This window comes from Dermochelys coriacea, chromosome 5 (assembly GCF_009764565.3).
Source record: "Dermochelys coriacea isolate rDerCor1 chromosome 5, rDerCor1.pri.v4, whole genome shotgun sequence".
Taxonomy (NCBI): domain Eukaryota; kingdom Metazoa; phylum Chordata; order Testudines; family Dermochelyidae; genus Dermochelys; species Dermochelys coriacea.
The window spans coordinates 131,313,444-131,334,350 of NC_050072.1; the positions used below are offsets into that span (position 1 = coordinate 131,313,444).

At 43.1% G+C, this 20,907-nt stretch overlaps 1 protein-coding gene across 2 annotated transcripts in view; it reads left to right on the top strand.

Annotated features, from left to right (window-relative positions):
• Window positions 1–20,907, top strand: part of CHRNA6 (cholinergic receptor nicotinic alpha 6 subunit) — an 84,409-nt gene that overhangs the window by 55,895 nt on the left and 7,607 nt on the right. Inside the window, exons 2-3 of one of the 2 annotated variants that reach the window (XM_043514864.1) lie at window positions 18,659–18,798; window positions 19,783–19,827. In XM_043514864.1, the coding sequence (XP_043370799.1) occupies window positions 19,801–19,827 (27 nt within the window). In that variant the 5' untranslated portion in view covers window positions 18,659–18,798; window positions 19,783–19,800. Of the gene's footprint in view, window positions 1–18,658; window positions 18,799–19,782; window positions 19,828–20,508; window positions 20,640–20,907 lie in introns of those variants that run through there. The other variant, XM_043514865.1, reaches the window with a different exon arrangement.

Sequence of the window (20,907 nt, forward strand, 5' to 3'; positions counted from 1 at the left end):
TGTAGTGCACATTGAAATGGAGAGAGGCAGCTGTCCTGCTGCAGAAGCAGCTGTCATTTCGTGCTCAGATGCAGCCTGCTACAGAGAGACACACACAGTTTGTACTCGCTTGTGCAGAATTTCCTTTCTGGATTTTGCAGCCTTATTAATCTAAACCAGAGGTCAATCTGCCTGAAAGTGGTAGGGCTTTGTGCGTGGAAATATGTAGCAGGACATAAACTAGTCCTCCCACCACACATCTATGCCTGCTAACGCCTATCCATAAAAATACAAATCCTTTATAGAGGCTCCCTGTGGCTGGATTTTCTGTTGACTGCAGTCATGCTTGAGCAGGCAGGAACTTCCTCTCATAGTAAGCTGACGTCATTGTGCTAAAGCTACTCAGTGGAGTTCACTGAGACCCTTTTGTGCGGACAAGTAACAGCAAGTTCAGATGAGCAGCTTGGGAAGTGATGCTCAAGTTCAGCGTGGCTTCCTGAAGCAGGGTACGCATGCCCCAAAGAGGCAGTTTCAGCATGTGGGCGTCAGATGAAATCCGAAGTATACAGTGGATTATGGACTCCCATATTGTTAGTTTTACAAATCTGCGTTTGGATAACTGGGTGACCCAAATGCGAGGCCAGCTGTTCCCAAGCTTCACTTTCAGTTTCTTCCTCCTACTTTCTACTTAAAAAAAAATTAGTGCAAAATCCCTTGATGCCTGTCATCATCAGATGCTTCCCAATTGCAATTGTGTTTTGTTTGATAAAATGTGAGGAGTGCTGCTCAACAGCAAACAAGTGACTAAATGCTAATTGCCTTGATTGCGTGAAAAGCACACAGAGACTTCTTCTTGCCACAGCATTGGAGTTCCATTGTCCAGTGGACAGGATGGTGGTATGGAGAGCACATGCTAGAAGGAGCATGTCAAGATGGGGTGGATACACTGTTTGATAAGTTTAAAGAAGGAGGATATCTTAGTTTACTCACCACAAAATCCTGCTGGGGTCTACCATCCACACAGTGCGCCTCCTTCCTATACCAGCATGAAGTTTTTGGTTCAGCCATTGTTATTGATACGGGTCTAGTTCTGACTCAATGCCGGAAAATAATGAATACTCAACTTGATTGGTTTTCTGCTTCTGTGGTCATCTATCCTTCTCTTCATCCACTTCCCACTTTATGAACACTTTGCCTCCTGTTTGCTTTGATCCTCATCCATTGTCTTCCCACTGCCCTGTGTTTCCCTGCCTCACAGGTTATCTCACTGATGCCACCTAAATAAAGGGCTATCTAAGCACTCAGTGTTTCCGCAACAACAAAAGGTAGGCTTGCATGCTTCATTTCACCCGGAAAGAAGGGAAGAGTCATCAATCTTGCTGGATACTGGAGAGCTCAGAGTGTTTAGTCAGCTGTCCAATCAATTATCCACTTGAACAGACCATGAGTTTTAGAAAGAGTACTACATGCTATTCTGTCTGACATCATGTATTTATGACAGATTTAAGGGACTTGGGGAGACCAATGCAACCATGTAGAATGTACCTTGAAAGCAAAGCAAGTCTCGTTTTAATGGTCAAACATGGGAAATATTTTGGAGGTTAAAATATTAAAAATATTATATTTTTTGTTAAAACTTAAAAAAATCAAACTCCCTTAAAATACACCACACAACATCATGCCCATTCACTCACTACGTTTCTCAGTTACCTTATCCATCATTCTACAACAGGGGTCGGCAACCTTTCAGAAGTGGCGTGTCAAGCACCATTTTTATTCATTTATTCACTTTAATTTAAGGTTTTGCGTGCCAGTAATACATGTTAACGTTTTTTAGAAGGTCTCTCTCTCTATGTCTATATATTATGTAACTAAACTATTGTCATATGTAAAGTAAACAAGGTTTTCAAAATGTTTAAGAAGCTTCATTTAAAATTAAATTAAAATGCTGCTCTTACACCACCAGCCCGCTGAGCCTGCTGCCAGCCTGGGGTTCCATTCACCTAGGCCGGCAGCAGGTTGAGCGGGGCCTGCGGCCGGGACCCCAGCTGGCAAGGGGCCGGCAGCCAGAACCCCAGACTGGCAGTGGGCTGAGTGGGGCCTGCGGCTGGGACCCCAGACCGAAAGAGGGCTGAGCGTGTCAGCCCACTGCCACTCAGCCCGCTGCCGTTCTGGGGTTCTGTCCGCCAGCTCCTGCCAGCCAGGGTCCTGGCTGCCGGCCCCGCTCAGCCCGCTGCCAGTCTGGGATCCTGGCCGTGCCCACACAGAGCGGGTACCTACCTTCTCCCTGGTTCTAGCCCATTCTCTTCCTCTCTCTATGCACTGAGCTGAGGGTGGGAGTGCACTGAGCACAGAGCTGGGGGTGAAGGAGCAAGCTGGGGGTTGGGGTGTAGGGTCTGGCCAGGAGCTAGAATGAGGGAGGGGGCTCAGGGTTGGAGCAGGAGTTTTGGGTGTGGAGTGCTTACCTGGGTAGCTCCCATTTGGTGTGAGGGGTGCAGGTGGGAATGTGTGGGGGGGTGGAGGAGCTCCCGTTTGGTGCTCAGGCTGGGGGTGGGAATGTGGGGGGGTGCAAGAGTCAGGGTATGGGGTCTGGGGGGGTGCAGGAGTCAGGGAAGGGGGCTGCGGGTGGGTGAGGAGGGTGCAGGAGTCAGGACATAAGGTGGGGGGGCTGGGTATGTGTGGGGGTGCTGGAGTCAGGGCTGGGGTTGTGGGGGTACAGGGGTCAGGGCAGAGGGCTGTGCGGGGTGTAGGGGTCAGGGCAGGGGGCCGGGGGTGTGGGCTAAGGTCGTGGGGGTGCTCCCAGCTCCTTGCGCAGAGCAGCTCATGGCAGGGGGCTGGAGGGGATATGCCCTGATTCCACCCCCCCTTCCCCAAGACCTCGTCCCCATCTCTTCTCCACCTCCTCCCCGGAGCAGCGAGCGAGCTGCGGCTCCACTTCTCCCCTTCCCTCGCAAGGGCCGTCAGCTGATGGGCAGCAGGGAGGAAGAGGAGGAGGGGCAGGAACCCAGGACACCGGGGGAAGAGGCAGGGGAGGGAGGAGCTCACCTGCCCTGCAGCAGCAGCTGTCAGGAGCAAGCTTCTTCACCCTGCCCCCGCTAGGAGGTGGGTGGAGAAGAGCGGGCCGGGGCGGGCAGGATCTTGAATGGCTCACTGCTGCCGGCCGGGGTCCTGGCCTGGGTTCGGCAGCGGGCTGAGCGGTGCGGGTGCCTGGGACCCGGCAGGCAGCAGCATGCCATTAAAAATCGGCTCGAGTGCTGTCTTTGGCACATGTGCCACAGGTTGCCGACCCCCTGGTATAGGCTAAAGTCCCAGACCTCTGTTCTCTTTTTTCACTCCAACCTCTACATTTCTGTCTATTTATTAGCAAATGAAAAGAGGTGTTTAGAACAGAAATACTTTCTCACCCTTAACTATAGCATTTGCTTCTGTACTACAAAGGCATTTTCTTCTGTTTCTGTCATCAGTGCATGTCACATGTGTAAACAACAATAAAAATAACGGACTGGAAATTAATTGTATTTGTTTCATCCAGTAGTTTATATTGGATTGATCTCACACAACAGGGATTCTTTTTTAGAACAACGGTCTAGATAGGAAATTATTATGCAGAGGTTTCTTTAACCATATTTGGTGCCTCTGTTCCCCATTTGTAAAATAAGGTGATTGTTTTCTCTTTTACTTGGCCTGTCTCTGTAAAGCTTTATCCTGCAGAGTCATACGTGCTTAATATGCTGTAGGTGGGTGAAATCAATGGCATTACACAGTGTGCATAAAGTCATACGTGTGTCTGTCATTGCAGGATTGGGTCCTGGGGCAAGGCGCTGTCTCCTACTCTGTATAAATACGATGTATACTGGAATGGAGCCCTGCTTTCAGTTGATACTGCTAGGCACTCCTGCCAAATTAATAATTGATGATTTTTCAATACTCTGTGAATCCTCCAGTACCAGTGGTTTAGTGATACATGAACCACACTGTAGAAAACTATAGCAGGGCATTGAAACCGTGAGCTGCTGGGGTAGGGACCATCTTTCTCGAATGTCTGGAAAACACCTAGCACATTGTGGGCTCTGCTGGACAATAATAACGATGCTATAATGAGCCGTTATAGCATGTGTTGCAAATCTGTCTCAATGTTATGATTATTGAACCTAGAGAATGTCAGTTCTCCCTCTGCAGAAAAGCTCCCCATCTAGAAAAGTGTGTGGGGGGGGGGGTTTCACCTGCATATACTAGTAGTTTAACATGCAGGAGCTGTGTAGAAGCCACACCAAAGAACAGACAGAGCTGCTGCTGCTTGTGGGCAAACGTAGTCAACTTAGTGGGAGTGCTGTCAGGCTTTCCTAAGGGCTGGTGGTGTCGACCCCCTCCCACAAACACAGCTCCCCTGCAACTCTTCCTCTGTCACACACAGCCTGGAAGGGGTGGAGGATGGCTGGAAATGTGGTGATTCACCTGACACTAATCAGCTTTGTTCCCTTTTCTGCACACAGCATGAGCTCTCTTCTCCTGGCAGTAGTAAGAGTGACAGTGATCCTCTGGCTGCAGATTTTGCTTTGAATGCAGAACTGAAATACGTCTTTACATAACCGAGACCGTTCAAGAACTGAGGGTCTCACGCACCTTTTGTCCTGTTCCTTTGCTTTTCCAAACCTCTCGTCTCAAAAGGGAGTTGTAGTACTGTTTGGATAATGCTTTCGGAGAAGAGTCTAGGATTTCTTTACTCCAGCTTCTGTCTGTGGGCATATGTGTTCATGTCCTTGATTAAAGGTAGGTTTCTTTTTATCTTGTCTCTGAGAAATTTATTTAGTTTCCTGCTCCTATTTTCCTGGATTCAGCTTGATTGAAAGTTTTAACCAATTGTTTAATTTAAAATAACCTTGTTGTGTAAAAGTCCAGTATACTAAACGTGATTGTTTATCAAACCAAATTTTAAGAATGTTTTTAATTAAAACATTTCATTCTGGTTTGATTCAATGAGAAAATACCTCTAGACTATCATGGAAAAAAGGATATAAAGTGATTTAGTGTTAAGCCACTGCTTAATTAACAAGGGCTAAAGATGAAGGGTTCTCTGAATGTTTTGTATTAAAATTTATGAAAGTTAGAGGTTTCTCACTAAATATTTATTTAGCTTCATTTGTGTGATGATGCATTTTGCAAAAGCACTTGCATGACCTCGGACCAGATGCCATCAGTGAGTTTCAAAGGGATGTGTGCTCCCAAGTGACTTGGAAACTTTGGAAAATCCCACCCTTCATAGTTACCAGGACTCCATTATTGTGAATTACTGTATCGCTTTATATGGTACAAATAAAATGGGTTTTAACATTGACACAAATGTGAAAATAAATGAAACTACTGGAACTGGGGAAGCTCGGAACACTTACCTGCTGAATAACATCTTGTTTCAAAATGTTACTTTAGCTTTTAGATCTAGGGCCAGGACCATTAAAAAGCCAATAGATATTGTACTTTATTCAGAATATTTCAATCTGCTCTTCTTGATCTCATTCATACCTCACTCCTCTTTAATCTCTGTCACTCTGGCTGGCATGTGTCGCTTTTGCTCACTCTTCCTTATAGGCAAATGAAATAGTGTGGGGAAACATTGAGTTTTGTCCCGAGAGTCTTTGAGGAGCAGCTCAGTCTCCCACTTGCAAAATACATAGAGCATGGTTTCACAGGACACTAACCAAAGAGACAGGAGAGCTGAAAAAGAGATTGCATTTCGTTTGTAGTGGGTGCAATAACTATGTAAACATAAATAATATATAATCAATGATTTGAACCATCTTTTTTAGAATTTGCAGATTAGACATAACAAAATATAAGGTCATAGATGGAATGTTAAAAATGTCTGTCCATAAATGGAAGAAAAAATCCTACTTACCAACATTTCAAATTCTAATATCTGTATAAAAATATGGGCTGATTTTATTTCACCCTCGAGGAAGAAATGTCATTTTAAAAGTGTAGCAACAATGGTCCTACAAATGATATGTCTCCTTTGACAATGTCATGGTGTGTAGCTCAGTTTGAGTTATACCTGGAGTCTGAAGTCAGCAAAGATCTCATTGAAAGTAATACGCAAATATTTAGATGAGGCTACTTAAAAGTTGGTAACAGTTTGCCAATGAATGAGGTAAATTCTCTATCAGTTGCAGTCTTGAAATCAAGTGTGGGAGTCTTTCATTCAGATGTGCTTCAGTTCAACAGTGACTCAGTGGGCTTGCTGCAGGGCTACTGGGTGAAATTCTGGCTTTAATGGTTGCAATCTATTGGGTGGATAAGATGCACCCTTGAAATAAATCAACAAGTGTATGAGATCTTCTTAGGAGCTGAGCAATGGAATGCCTTGTGGTGAGCTGCTTTAGGATAATATAATATATATATATTGCATATAATATTTGTCCTTGTTCACCTCATTTACATGTCTGGCTATGGCGTGACCTGTTGAAGATGGAAATGTTACCTACTCCTAAGATGGAACATTTTCACTGACTTAAAGAACACTTCCCGCTATTCTTAGGATCTGTTCAGTGCTGATGGGAGCCGTAGTGTAGACAAGGCTCTAGTGACCTGTTTTTACCACCATGTTATTTAAACCTGCTGGCAGTAAGTACAGTCGAATCAGGGGTAAAACTGCAGGTCCAACTGGGCTGGGCTGAACTATCTATTCAGTTTAGTTACTTGTATATTCCCTATTTCCACAGTAATGGGATCTCATCCTCTGCAAGCTTTTTATCCTCACAACACCCCTGTGAGGAAGGGCAGTGCTATTATATCCACTTCACAGATTGGAAACTGAGGCACAGAGAGGCTAAACACCTTGGCCCAGGTCACACAGGAAGTCAAGCACAGCCCGCACCCATTTAGTACCCTAACCACTGGACCAGTCTTTCTCTCCAGAGCTAGGGCTCCAGTGGGTTCTAACGTTGGTGTAGAAGAACTGGTGATAACAGTAATGAGAATTCCTTTTGTATATATCCAATGTGTAGACAAGACTTTAGAGAAAAGGACCGAGATTGTCTCTCACAGGTTTCCAAAAAGATTTGTAACGCTTAGATTTTACTGGCTTAGTCACGGCTCCTAGACACTCACACACCAGCCGTAGCTCTTGGTGCCTGTTATAGTTCTGACCTTTTCTCCTTGTATCAGTTATCCACACTGTCTGGCTCAGGGCAGACACCCCCAACTGTGTGAAATTAGATTTCACCAACCTACTAACAAATGTGAACTCCCAAAGTACTACAATAGTCTTCTAATGGGTCACAGATTGTCCTCTTAGACTGGAGTGTCTATTTTGCCACCCAGGCCAACTGGACTATGTGATAAATGGTCACAAAATATTCTAGTTACTTCCAGTCCCAAGAGACGGGAAACTTACCCCACATCAATTGGTTCCTTATATCTCACACCAAAGACAATGCCTGTGTCCAATCCTGCAATAAATTATATAAAGGTTTATTAGAGAGGGAAAAGAATGTTATTTAAAGCGGACTAAAGATAGACTAGTGACTTCAGTGTATGGTTTCAAAACGTGATCGAGACTTGCAATAAACTCTGATGTGAGGAATTCAGGCGTCTGTGTCTCTTCCTGGAGAGAGTTAGCAAAGCAATCAACAAAGTCTTTGTACACAATACATTATTTGCCTTCATTAGGCCATCTAGGGTGCTAGAAAAGCACTTTACCTTAATCAGTGCTGCTTTTCCTATTTGGTGAGTTACACAATTACAGAGAATTACAATGCAAATGCTCCGTATAACTTTATACTGTGGTTATAGGTGAGATTAATACAGGCAGCATCCTACAAGCACTTTTCTAATGTGTAGACACATTCTTATGAACTGAATATCTAGTACCTATTTTGATAATTATAACGCACAGGGAGCCAGACTGGTTCCCAGCTATGTATTTGTCAGCATTCAGTGAGGCCTGGGGCCTTGGCACGGGCTGGCACCTGGTCTGCAAGCGTCACACAGGCCTTTAGCACTTCTGGGCTAGCCTGCTGCCATACCCTCTACCTGGGGCTACTCTGCAGTCTTCTTCCACACTGTCTCCCTCCTGAGGGGCCTTTGAGAGCATAGAACTTCAGCAGTCATGCCTGCGCTGGCTTCCCAGCCCCACCCTTCATTTCCAAAGCAATTCAGCCCTTGGTGTTACTCTTTTTAGTTCATGTCGCTATTGTGGTGGTGCGCAGAGGCACCAGTCCTACATGCAGTACAGCCACTGAGGCAGCAAGTCCCCTCTCTGGCTGAGCAGCACTCGGTTCAAATTGCGGGGCAGGGAAAGCAAAGGTTATTTTAAGCCCCTTTTGTGGTTTTCCAGTTCTGAAACCATCCTCTCCAGTGTGAACTAGAGAAGCCTAAAGGCTTATCTGGTCTACATCAGTTGTCAGCAACTCCCAGGGGCCATTACAGCCGACAGGGATCAGCAAGATGCAGGAATATCTTAGCTATGCCTCCTTGTACCTGACCACATGCAGTCCTGCATACCATTGGCCAGAAGAAGGGCCTTGTGGTAGGAAGCAGTACACCAGTTCTAAACCACTTGAGGATCCTCTAGGCAGAGATCACAGCTGTACGACCTTTTCTCAGAGAGTCATCCGGTGCCGACTTACAATGGATTTAGGGCTGCTTGGCTCCACCGAAGAGATGCATCCCAAAAGCACTGGAGATTTGGGCCTAGAGACTGCATCTCCCAAAGAGCTCAGAAATAATGGGCGAGGCAAACAGAAAAGCAAACTGGCCAAAGTACGTCTTGTGAATTGCTTTTAAAAAAAATCAAATTGAACCAAACAAGAGGCAAACAGAAAAGCAAACTGGCCAAAGTACGTCTTGTGAATTGCTTTTAAAAAAAATCAACTTGAACCAAACAATTGGCTTCCTCCCTCTTCCCTGTTGTCCAGCAGGCCGAGCCAGCCTGGGAACTTGGGGTGGGGGCAAGAGTTAGGTGCCTCACCCGTCCCCCTACACACACCCACACTCTTTCTCTCTTACCCCCCCCCCCATCCTCCAACTGGTGTGGCTCCTGCCACCTTCCCTCAAGGAGGGGTTGGATTGGGAGGTTTCCCATCTCAGTGTTCAGGAGATGGAGTCAGGGGGTTGGCTGCCCCCTCCCCTTGCAATGCCCCGAATAGTCTCACCCACAGTGCCGTTCAAGCAACAGCTGCTGAGAACAATTCCAGAGTGCTTGCTGTCAATTCTGGCCCGTTATACATCTACACGCTTGCCCTGCATCAACCTGGTATCTGAGCCCAGTCCTATTGCCAAGCTTTAAGGTACCACGTTTATATGTGACGGGCAGAGAGTATGATGATAGCTTCAGGAAAACCAGAATCAAGGATGGGACAGCCAGCACTGCTGCTGGACTAGAGGGACTGATGTTATAAGAAAAGAGGGCGGTGAGATTGGTGGCACAGAGCTCCGAAATGCCTTGACTGTGAGAAATAGAAGCTTGAGCTTGATGAGGGGACAGAGAGGACAGCTTGTGCAGAGATTCACAGAAGTGGCAGCACGCTCATTCATATTTTTACAGACCATTTGAAGAGCATCATGGGAGCAGCTGCTGAAAATACCTTTTCTGAATGGGGCTCCAAAGAAGCCTTGCAGCCAAGGAGACATAGGGTCTCCAGAGCCAAAGACCGTGATGTTCCCTGGAGCTCGGCATGGAATCGCTCCCAGTCCAGGCCTAAGAAACGGAGTAGCCTATGTACTATGCTGTAGTAACTAGTCCTATAATATTAGCAATAGGCTCCTAAAGCGGATGTGTGTTAAAGAGACTTTTAGATTCACAGATACTAAGGTCAGAAGGGACCATTATGATCATCTAGTTCGACCTCCTGCACAGCGCAGGCCACAGAATGTCACCCACCACTCCTATGAAAAACCTCGCCCATGTATGAGGTATTGAAGTCCTCAAATCATGGTTCAAAACTTCAAGGAGCAGAGAAGCCTCCCTCCAGTCAACCATGCCCCATGCTACAGAGGAAGGCGAAAAACCTGCAGGGCCTCTCCAATCTGCCCTGGAGGAAAATTCCTTCCCGACCCCATGTATGACAATCAGCTAAACCCTGAGCATATGGGCAAGATTCACAAGTCCAGATACTACAGAAAATTCTTACCTGGGTAACTCAGATCCCATCCATCTAATATCCGATCTCAGGGGATTAGGCCTATTTACCCTGAATATTCAAAGATCAATTACTTACCAAAATCACATTATCCCATCATACCATCTCCTCCATAAACTTATCGAGTAGAATCTTAAAACCAGATAGATATTTTGCCCCCACTAGTTCCCTTGGATAGCTATTCCAAAACTTCACTCCTCTGTTGCTTAGAAACCTTCATGTAATTTCAAGTCTAAATTACCCATTTATACACATTTGTTATTGTATCCATATTGGTGCTGAGCTGAAATAATTCCTCTCCCTCTCCTGTATATATCCCTCTGATATATTTATAGAGAGCAATCATATCTCCCCTCAACTTTCTTTTATTTAGGTTAAACAAGCCAAGCTCCTTAAGACTCCTTTCATAAGACAACTTTTCCATACCTCTGATCATCCTAGTTGCCCTTCTCTGTATCTGCTCCAGTTTGAATTCATCGTTTTTAAACATGGGAGACCAGAACTGCACACAGTATTCTAGGTGAGGTCTCACCAGTGCTTGTATAACTGTACTAAAACCTCCTTATCCCTACTGGAAATGCCTCTCCTGATGCATCCCAAAACCGCATTAGCTTTTTTCACAGCCATATCACATTGGCAGCTCATAGTCATCCTATGATCAACCAATACTCCAAGGTCCTTCTCCTCTTCCGTTACTTCTAATTGATGTGTCCCCAACTTATAACTAAAACTAAAACTATAACTCTTGTTATTAATCCCTAAATGCATAACCTTACACTTCTCACTATTAAATTTCATCCTATTACTATTACTCCAGTTTACAAGGTCATCCAGATCCTCCTGTATAATATCCCGATCCTTCTCCGAATTGGCAATACCACCCAGCTTTGTATCATCTGCAAACTTTATTAGCACACTCCCACTTTTTGTGCCAAGGTCAGTAAGAAAAAGATTAAATAAGATTGGTCCCAAAGCCGATCCCTGAGGAACTCCACTGGTAACCTCCCTCCAACCTGACAGTTCGCCTTTCAGTAGGACCCGTTGCAGTCTCCCCTTTAACCAATTCCTTATCCACCTTTTGATGTTCCTATTGATCCTCTTCTTCTCCAGTTTAACTAATAATTCCTCATGTGGCACGGTATGAAATGCCATACTGAAATCTAGGTAGATTAGACCAATGCCTTTCCTTTATCTAAAAAATCTGTTACTTTTTCAAAAAAGGAGATTAGGTTCGTTTGGCACGAGCTACCTTTTGTAAAACCATGTTGTATTATTTCCCATTTACCGTTGACTTCAAAGTCCTTAACTACTTTCTACTTCAAAATTTTTTCCAGGACCTTGTATACAACAGATGTCAAACTAAGTGGCCTGTAGTTAACCGGATCACTTTTTTTCCTTTCTTAAAAATAGGAACTATATTAGCAATTCTCCAATCATTCGGTACTACTACGGAGTTTACTACGGAGTTTACAGATACATTAAAAATTCTTGCTAATGGGCTTGCTATTTCAGGTGCCAAGTCCTTTAATATTCTTGGATGAATATTATCTCGGCCCCCCGATTTACTCCCATTAAGCTGTATCAGTTTCGCTTCTACCTCAGATATGGTAATATCTGCCTCCAAATCCTCATTCCCATTTGTCAGGCTACCATTATCCCTAAGATCCTCTTTAGCCTTATTAAAGACTGAGGCAAAGTATTTCTTTATATATTGGGCCATGCCTAGATTATCTTTAACCTCTACTCCATCCTCAGGGTTTAGCGGCCCCACTTCTTCTTTCTTAGTTTTCTTCTTCTTTATATGGCTATAGAACCTTTTACTATTGGTTTTAATTCCCTTTGCAAGGTCCAACTCTACTTGACCTTTAGCCTGTCTCACTTTATCACTACATGTTCAGACCTCAATAAGGCAGGTTTTCTTGCTGATCCCTCCCATCTTCCACTCCCTGTATGCTTTCTGCTTCTTCTTTATCACCTCTCTAAGATGCTTGCTCATCCAGCTTGGTCTACAACTCCTTCCTATGAATTTTTTCCCCTTTCTTGGGATACAGGCTTCCGATAGCTTCTCCAGCTTTGATTTAAAGTAATCCAAGGCCTCCTCTACGTTTAGATCCATAAATTCTTTAGTCCAATCCACTTCCCTAACTAATTTCCTTAATTTTTGAAAGTCAGCCCTTTTGAAATCAAAAACTCTAGTTGCAGATTTATTTTTGTTAATCCTTCCATTTAATTTGAACTGAATTAGCTTATGATCAGTTGAACCAAGATTGTCCCCTACAACCATTTCTTCTATGAGGGCCTTGCTACTTACCATAATTAAATCTAAAATGGCATCCCCTCTAGTCGGTTCAGCAACTACTTGATGAAGGAATCCATCATCTATCGCATCTAGGAAAATCTGAGCCCTATTATTATTACTAGAAGTGGTCCTGCAGTCTATATCTGGGAAATTAAAGTCTCCCATGATCACGCAGTTTCCATTAGTATTTACATTATTAAAAATATTAAAAAGTGCTCTATCCATATCCAAATGAGATCCCGGAGGTCTATAGCACGCCCAAGCACTATCGTAGGAGATGCTTTACTAGTTTTCTTCCCCAATGTAATTTTTGCCCAGAGGGACTCCGTCTTATCCATTGCATCGCTTCTTATTTCTTTACATTCTACATCAGCATTGATATACAATGCTACTCCACCACATTTGTTTCTGTCTTTCCTAAACAGCACATACCCTTCAATACCTGTAGTCCAGTCATGACTACTATTCCACCATGTTTCTGTTATCCCTATAATATCTAGTTTCACTTCCTGCACGAGTAGCTCTAGTTCCTCCATTTTGTTACCTAAGCTCCTCGCATTGGTATACAAACATCTTAATTTTTGCTGTTTGGCCTCGCTCACATTTTGTACCCTATTAGGCACAGTCATTCTACAGCCTGTATAACTTATATCCACACTACCCTCGCTCCTTATATACATTCTCCTACCCACGGCTGTATCCTTTCTTACTTCGTCTTCTTCCCTCTCAACGCTAAAATCTGGCGTGGAGATTACCTGGACATCTCCCAACCATCTCTCCCAGATTCCTAGTTTAAAGCTTTCTTTATCCGTTGTGCTAGCCTTGATCCTAGAAGTCTATTTCCTTCCCTACTCAGATGAAGTCCATCCCAAGACAACTGTCCTCTGTCCGTGAATGCCTCCCAGTGGCCATACATCCCAAAGCCCTCCTTATAGCACCACTGCCTAAGCCATCTGTTGACTGTCATAATCTTGTCACACCTTTGTTGCCCTTCTCTAGGAACAGGAAGGATCCCACTAAAGATCATCTGAGCCTCAATTTCCTTAAGCGTCTTCCCCAGCCTAGCATAGTCTCCCTTAATACTTTCCAGCGAGAATCTAGCCGTATCATTTTTCCCACATGAAGGATAATTAGGGGATTCTTTCCCGCTCCCTTTAGGATCCTTTTCAACCTCAGGTCTACATCCCGTATCTTAGCACCCGGAAGACAGCACACCCTTCTATTCTCAGGATCACCTCTAGTTACAGGCCTGTCTATTCTTCTCAGTAAAGAGTCCCCGATCACATAGACCTGCCTTTTCCTGGTGACAGTGCTATTCTCCAGTCTCTCCCCATTCCCTCTGGCTGCAAGTTCTTTCCATTCCTATTTTCCCTTATAATCTTCTTCAACCCATCCTAAATCTTTCTGGGGCTCATATTTGGTGTAGTCTCCCTTGACTCTTCCGCTTTTCCTATAGGACTAGCCTCTCTTATCTTCTTGCTTGCCCTTCCACCTTCAACAAGTACCTGCTGAGCGCCTTCTTCATTTTCCAACTCTGCAAACCTGTTCCTAAGCTCTAGTTCTCCTTCACTAGCTCTTCTTTTCCTCTGCATGGTCCTTTTACTCACATGCTTCCACAGACCACTTTCCTCACCCAGTCTCCCCTCAGAATTTCCCTGCCCTGCTTCCATCTGTGAGTCTGAGCTTTTCCCTTCAGATACCTCATATCTTTGCTCCATCATCTGCTCAAACCCCTTCCTAAACTCAACGAGACTTTCCACTTGCATCTCCAAACCTCGAATCTTTTCCTCCATCAGCTCAATCAGACGGCATTTCATGCAGAAAAAACTCTTACCAGGTCCCCTCTCCAGGATCATGTACATACCACAGCTTCCACATCCAGTCAACTTCAATGTGTCTTCCACCACATGAGTCACTCCCACAGCTGCCTCCGTATCTCTCATCGGCTTTCCACATAAGTCCTATTAATCTGGGAAACAACGGCCACACAAAAAAGACCCCCCCCCACAGCAAAAACAAACCCCAAACAAGCACCGCAATTCAAACTCCCACTCAAACTCCCCTGTTTAGAGTTTAGTGCTGTGCTTACTGCTTGCATTTGGCTGGATATCCAAAGGGTACATTGGATGTATTCATTTTCACCTCCGCAGACCTAAATCCAACCCCTGCTGACCAGGACTTGGTGTCCACTGAATTATTTACTATTTCAATATTTTTGTAAAAAGGTATACAACCTATTTTTGGAAAGGAGTGCTCCTAATGTGACAGTTTAATAGCATTTAAAAAATGCACGACAAGGTCGATTGAGATGGATGCCCGGCCAGTGCAGGCTGGCTACAACAGGAGGGGAGGAGGTGTGCTTTATTTCTCTGTGTAGTTATCAGTGCTCTAAGAATTGCAATAGATCCATGGCTGTTGATGTCCCAGGTGATGTGAAATCCAGCCTTGCCAGCTTGGATTTGCTAAGTGTGAGGAGCAAGCTCTGACACATTATGAAACATATTATGTTTGGGTATTACATTATAGGAATCACTTAAAAGACCCATTCACCCAAGCAGGATATTTTCCTAGGCAAGTGAATGCCAACACAATCTAAACTTTCATTTTAAAACTAATATTAAATCTTGTTGTAAGGATACGCTTTCAAATGTGACCTGAGTGTAATTGATATAGTACTGCCTTTCTGAGTCTGCAGGCACGCAGTGCCTCAGGTGCAGTTTACAGTGTCTCCAAGCTGTCGCAGACTGAAAACTGACCAGAGTCTGTCAATTTTCACTGTTGCTGGTGAGAACCCTGTGGGCAGAAGTAAAATTGACAAATCATTTTATTTTCACTTTGCAGCTGCTGCTTTGGAAAGCTTGTGAACATCACCAAATCAGGTGCTGGAGCTATTCACTAGGAAGGGGGGGGGCTCAAAAATAAAGACTAGGGGATAGAAATATTTCCTGCCCAGTTTTTGAGACTAATTGGTATCAATAAAAATCTTGAACTTGAACAGCTTATCAATACAGACTCGCTGAACCTTTTGGGATTTGTTCATTGTTTGTGGAGTCTCTGTAAAGACTCCCATGCTTTGAGATGCTATAAGGAAGGGACTATATACTGTAAGTGCATATTGTGACTTTTAATGCATATTCTTCATAAAATAGGATTAAGTATATGGCATAAATGTGATATATTTTATGCAAAATTTGTCTTGTAAGGTATCATTTGAAAGGTATATGTTATGAATATAATTATTCAATTTGTAGGCATGTATCATTTCTGTATATAAAGTTAGGAATATGGACTATGTAAATAATAATTACAACTGGGTGTGAACTTGGGGAACACCCTCCCAGACAAGAGGCCCTCAGCCTTTGTGGGCTGTTAGGAAGAAACAACAAGACAGTGAATATACTAATCTCTCTCCTTCCTAAGAGTCATCCTGGGATGTAGCTGTGACACTACTAGGTCAGGTGGTCCTGTCACCTGGTACTAAAAACCATCTTGGACTTCTAGTAATTTTCCACTAACAGGAGTGGGAGATCAAGTTTGGGGAAATAAAATATTCCTGCCTCATGTAAACTGTATTTAAGGCTGGGGAGGCAGGCAAACAGCACTCTCCTCCATTGCCAAGCCAAGAAGAAAGACTGCTGAAAATACTTGAATAGACAAAGGAACTAACCTGAGGGGAAAGGTTTTGAGTCCAGAATCAGACAGGAGTCTAGTCTGTAAAGACAAATACCTGGAACTGAAAGCTATGGAAATTCTGTAACTAACATAAAAGAACATTTAGGGTAAGAAATAACTCCTTGAAACCAAGTATCAGTGGCCATGTTAGTCTGTATCCACAGAAACAACAAGGCGTCTGGTGGCACCTTAAAGACTAAAAGTCTTTTTTAGACTTGTTATTTTCTTGAAACTAGTCTCTTTAAGATCTTAAGCTTAGTTTGCGTGTTTTGTTCTATTTCCTCAGTAATCTGCTGTGTTCTGTTCTCTTATAATCACTTAAAATCTGCCTTTTATAGTTAATAAAGTTGTTTTGTTTATTATTAAACCCAATTTGTGCAATTTCTAACTGGCGGGGGGCAAGAAGTTGTGCATATGTCTCTTCACATTGAGGGAGGGAGCAAATTCTTATGAGCTTGCGCTGTGCAAATCTTTCTATGTGGCGCAAAACCTTTGGATCTGCACTCCAAGGGAGGTGGGCACCTGAGTGCTGGCGTAAGTTCCTTAAGCTGAGTCTTCCCATAGCTGATGTCAGTCTCTGTCTTTCTGCAGCTGGGTGGGGCCCTGCCTGTGCATGTGCTAAAGGAGATTTAAGAGCGGGGAGTGGGGCCACAGAGAAGGGGCGCGGCAGTGGTGTTCGGATTTGTGCAATTAGAAACTTGGCAACGCTAGATGGAACAGTTTTTCTGTTGGAAAAAGCAGTTTCATCAAAATCAAAAAGATTCATAGGCATACTTTTCGTTGTAAGATTTTGACAAAATTTTCAACCGGAAAAAAAGTCAAAATAGATTATTTTGAGTTTCTTGGTTTCAATAATGTTAAAATATTTCATTTTGTCTATCTTTTCCATTCCTTTTTGTTTTGACTTTATATTAAAATAGTTTAATATAAAATAAATGTGATCTATAATGTTTTGCCCTTATCAAAATGAAATGTTTCAGTCGTTCCAAATTTAAAAATTTTGATAGTTCTGAACTGAAATTTTTGAGGGATTTTAATGCTACAGGAAATTATGAAAATACAACTTTTTCTTCCAATTAAGAACGAAAAAAAAAACATTCAAAACTTCAGGCTTTCTTACTGAAGGAAATTCCATTCTCCGACCAGCTATAATAATAATCCTAATTGTACCAAACATCCAATATTAATTTAAAGACTTCAAATGATGGTGTGACAGAATGCACCCCTGCATTCACACCCTACACACTATTGTAATAATCTTTGTACAAATATACCTCATAAGGTAGCATTGGAAAACTCATAACTTGCTGATAAGTATCATCCTGGTAAAATATGAGTGTCAACATTATAAGTGAGGTTGTAAGATTCCATTGTGTGGTATTAACACATGTTCCAAACTGAGGTTGGCAAACAAGTCTGTTCTAAACAAAGGAATGTGTGCTCTGCTTAATTTGCATTTAAGCAGTAAACAGTCATCAGGTAGGAAGGGAAACAAAGGAAGTTCAAACAGGTGAGGAAAAAAAGCAGCAGGGACCATCCTTCCACGTAGACTCTCTATCCTAGTGCCCAGGTGAAAATGTTTTTCAAGAGAGGGACTGTAACTATACAAAGGAGGGACAAACACCCCAAGGGGCCATTTTCTCTCTTCCTGCCCTCCATGGCACCTTAAGTGACAAAGGAAGGCTTTGTTAGACTCTGAGGGAAGGGGTCCTGACGTAAGAATTTTCTTCAGTAAGACTGCTGAAAGTATGTGGTGAGAAAACTTTGCTTTGAATTTAATATAGTTTGTTAAATTAGGCATCAGTAAGCATTTTATCTTTATTTTTCTTGTAACCATTTCTGACTTTTATGCCTCATTACTTATACTCACTTAAAATCTGTCTTTGTAGTTAATAAACATGTTTTATTGGTTTATCTAATCTAGTGTCTTGGAAATTCCGTTTGGTATGGCATATTTTGTTCATATTATTCTTTTAAAGAAATAACAGAACTGAAATAACTTGTATTCTCCAGGAGAGGGCTGGGGATGTGTTGGGGTCATCTTGCAATATAACCCTCGCTCGTGAGAACCAGCGTGTAACCCGTGTGGCTGGCAGGCTGCAGTTACACACACACACTCCAGGTGTGGCTTGCATGCTGGAAGGCTGTGAGTGGCACAGGTGGAAGCTACTTCAGCAAGGCATTGTAAGGCATCCAAGGTTGCAGCCCAGAGGTGACACAGACGCTTATTAGTCTAGATTGTACCCTGGTTTGTCACAACTGGTTAATCCACCACATCCCTAGGTAAGTTGTTCCAAAGGTTATTTACACTCTCTGCTAATAAATTGCACCTTACGTCTATTCAGAATTTGTCTAGCTTCAGCATCTGGCCAGTGGAACTTGCTATGCCTTTATCTGCTAGCTTAATAAGCCATCTTCTATCAAAATTGTACATTCACGTGTTAGTGCACCAAAAGTCTCCATTAACAACTGGAGGATGGGTTGAGGATCCAGTGAAAATCAGGCCTGAAATGTTCTCTCTCTTTTTCCTGCCTCTTCAGCAACTGCTTTCTGTTAATCTTTGTCAGTACAGGTTGCTCGGCGTGTGAACGAGAAGAACGGTTATTTCAAAAACTTTTCTCCCATTACAACCACTTCATCAGACCGGTGGAAAATGTATCTGATCCTGTGACAGTACATTTTGAAGTGGCAATTACACAGCTTGCAAATGTGGTAAGATTAATTACAGAATGGTTAATAGATACATGGGTGCTGATTTTAGAAGTTTAGAGGCACAATTGCATACACATAATTTACACGCACAATTGCATGTGCCATCAGAATGGTCACACATGTAAATAGCCATTTACACGTCTTGTGTGTGAAGACTTAACCATTTTCTAATGCACGTTGTATAGACAGTTCTGTAATATTCAAGGCTCAGATGATCAGAAGTTTCTTGAATTAATGGCTCAAGATGTACTTAATACTTAACTTTTATTACCCACCCAAAGTAAGGCTTGGTCTACACCTAAAACTTAGGTCAATAAAAAATGTTACACCCTGAGTGCTGTAGTTAGGTCGACCAGTGAAGAATTCTCTCATCCATTCATCTCATTCCTTTCTTGGAGAGGTGAACACCGATGGGAAAAATCCCTTCTGTCAATGCAGGAAGCCACTATACTGTACTCCTACCTGGCATAGCGGCCGCTCCGTAGTTGTGCCACTGTAGCAGCTGTAGTGTAGAAAGAGCCTAAGCGTCTCACAGATAGGCTGCTATTTGCAATTAACACATGTTCCCAAGCCTCTGCAATATCTCTCTCTCTCTCTAGGGCCCCAATCCAATACCCATTATATTCAGTACTAGACTGAGTACGTTTGCGTTACAGAGTTTCATTGGCATGACTGCATCGATGTAGTTATACTGGTGCAGTTTTCCTTAATGTTGACATTGCATTGTATATTGTATTGTGTAGACAGAGCACATTAAACCTTCAGGCCAGCAAAGCACTTAAACACCAGTGTAACTTTCTGTCTGAATAGTCCTCCTGACTACAATGGGACCACTTGTGTGTTTAAATTTAGGCATGTACTTCAGTACTTTACTGGATCAAGACCTATACGTGTTTTGTTTTCAGTCTGTATTGGACTAACCTGTAACTGTCTCAGGATTGATTTGTGGGATTTAAAAGTTTACACATATTTATTTATCTCTAGGATGAAGTCAATCAGATTATGGAAACCAACCTGTGGCTGCGGCATGTAAGTGTCAGAATTGTGCATCAGTATGTGTTTTGCATCATTCCTGGGCTTTGAATGTGTGTGTTGGCATGAATTCGATCTAAAGAATAAACATTTCTTTTGTAATAGTGTCTTCAGAGATACATGCTAGGTCTACTTTGGAAAGGTTGCAGCAGCAACACTGCCGCTGCAGTACTGGCGGAATTCGTTCGTCGACGTAGCAATGTTTACGCTGAGGCTTAGATTATCTTAATTACATTGCATGGAGCATGACATTTTAACTACCTAACTTTGTAGTGTAGACTAGCCCACAGAGCAAGAGAATTCAGTCTAACCAAGGGCACATTTGAAATGTTTTATAACTAAAGTACCATAATATTTAAAATTATTAAAATTAAAAATACACCTTTCTATTGTGTATTATTTTCCACCAAGTGTGTTACCGTGCATTTCATCTGCTACATTTCATGTCATTGGGCTTGGCCTAGCACAGTGGGGACAATTAAATAAGCAGATCTGCATAGAGAGATGAATAATTTCCTAAGAGCAATTTAAATGCCCGATTAATCCAGAAGCCAATAATTTTGGGTGCTTCACAGAGCAACCGTATTTTCTCAGATTTTTCCAAACATTCAGAGAGATATTAGCTTGTGCTCTCAATTATGCAAACAGGTAAAGATTGTGATGTTGCTCAACAGCATACACGTTCCTTCCTTTGTAAACCCACTTTTGCACTGCCTGCGTAGGTTCCTGCTGCCTCTTTGCCCTTTTTTCCAACAAAAAGAACTGTGGCCACCAAGAGAGATATTTGTTACACTGAAAGAAGTCAGGATGTAACGTTTACTTGTATGCTTTCCTAGGAGGGTAGAAACATTGCTTATCTCTCCTGTGTGTGTGTGTCTGTACAGAGGGACTGTGATATTTCAGAAGAGAAGTTAAGGTGCCCAACTCCCATTTAAATTCAGTAGCGTTTGGGTTCCTAACTCCTTTAGGTTGTTTGAAAAGCTTAGCCATTCCGTTTAATGGCACTCTTTGTGTGGCCCAGACAATGCGCTCTCCACCGCTAAGTAGGACTAAAGGAATGGCCGTGAGCTCCACGGG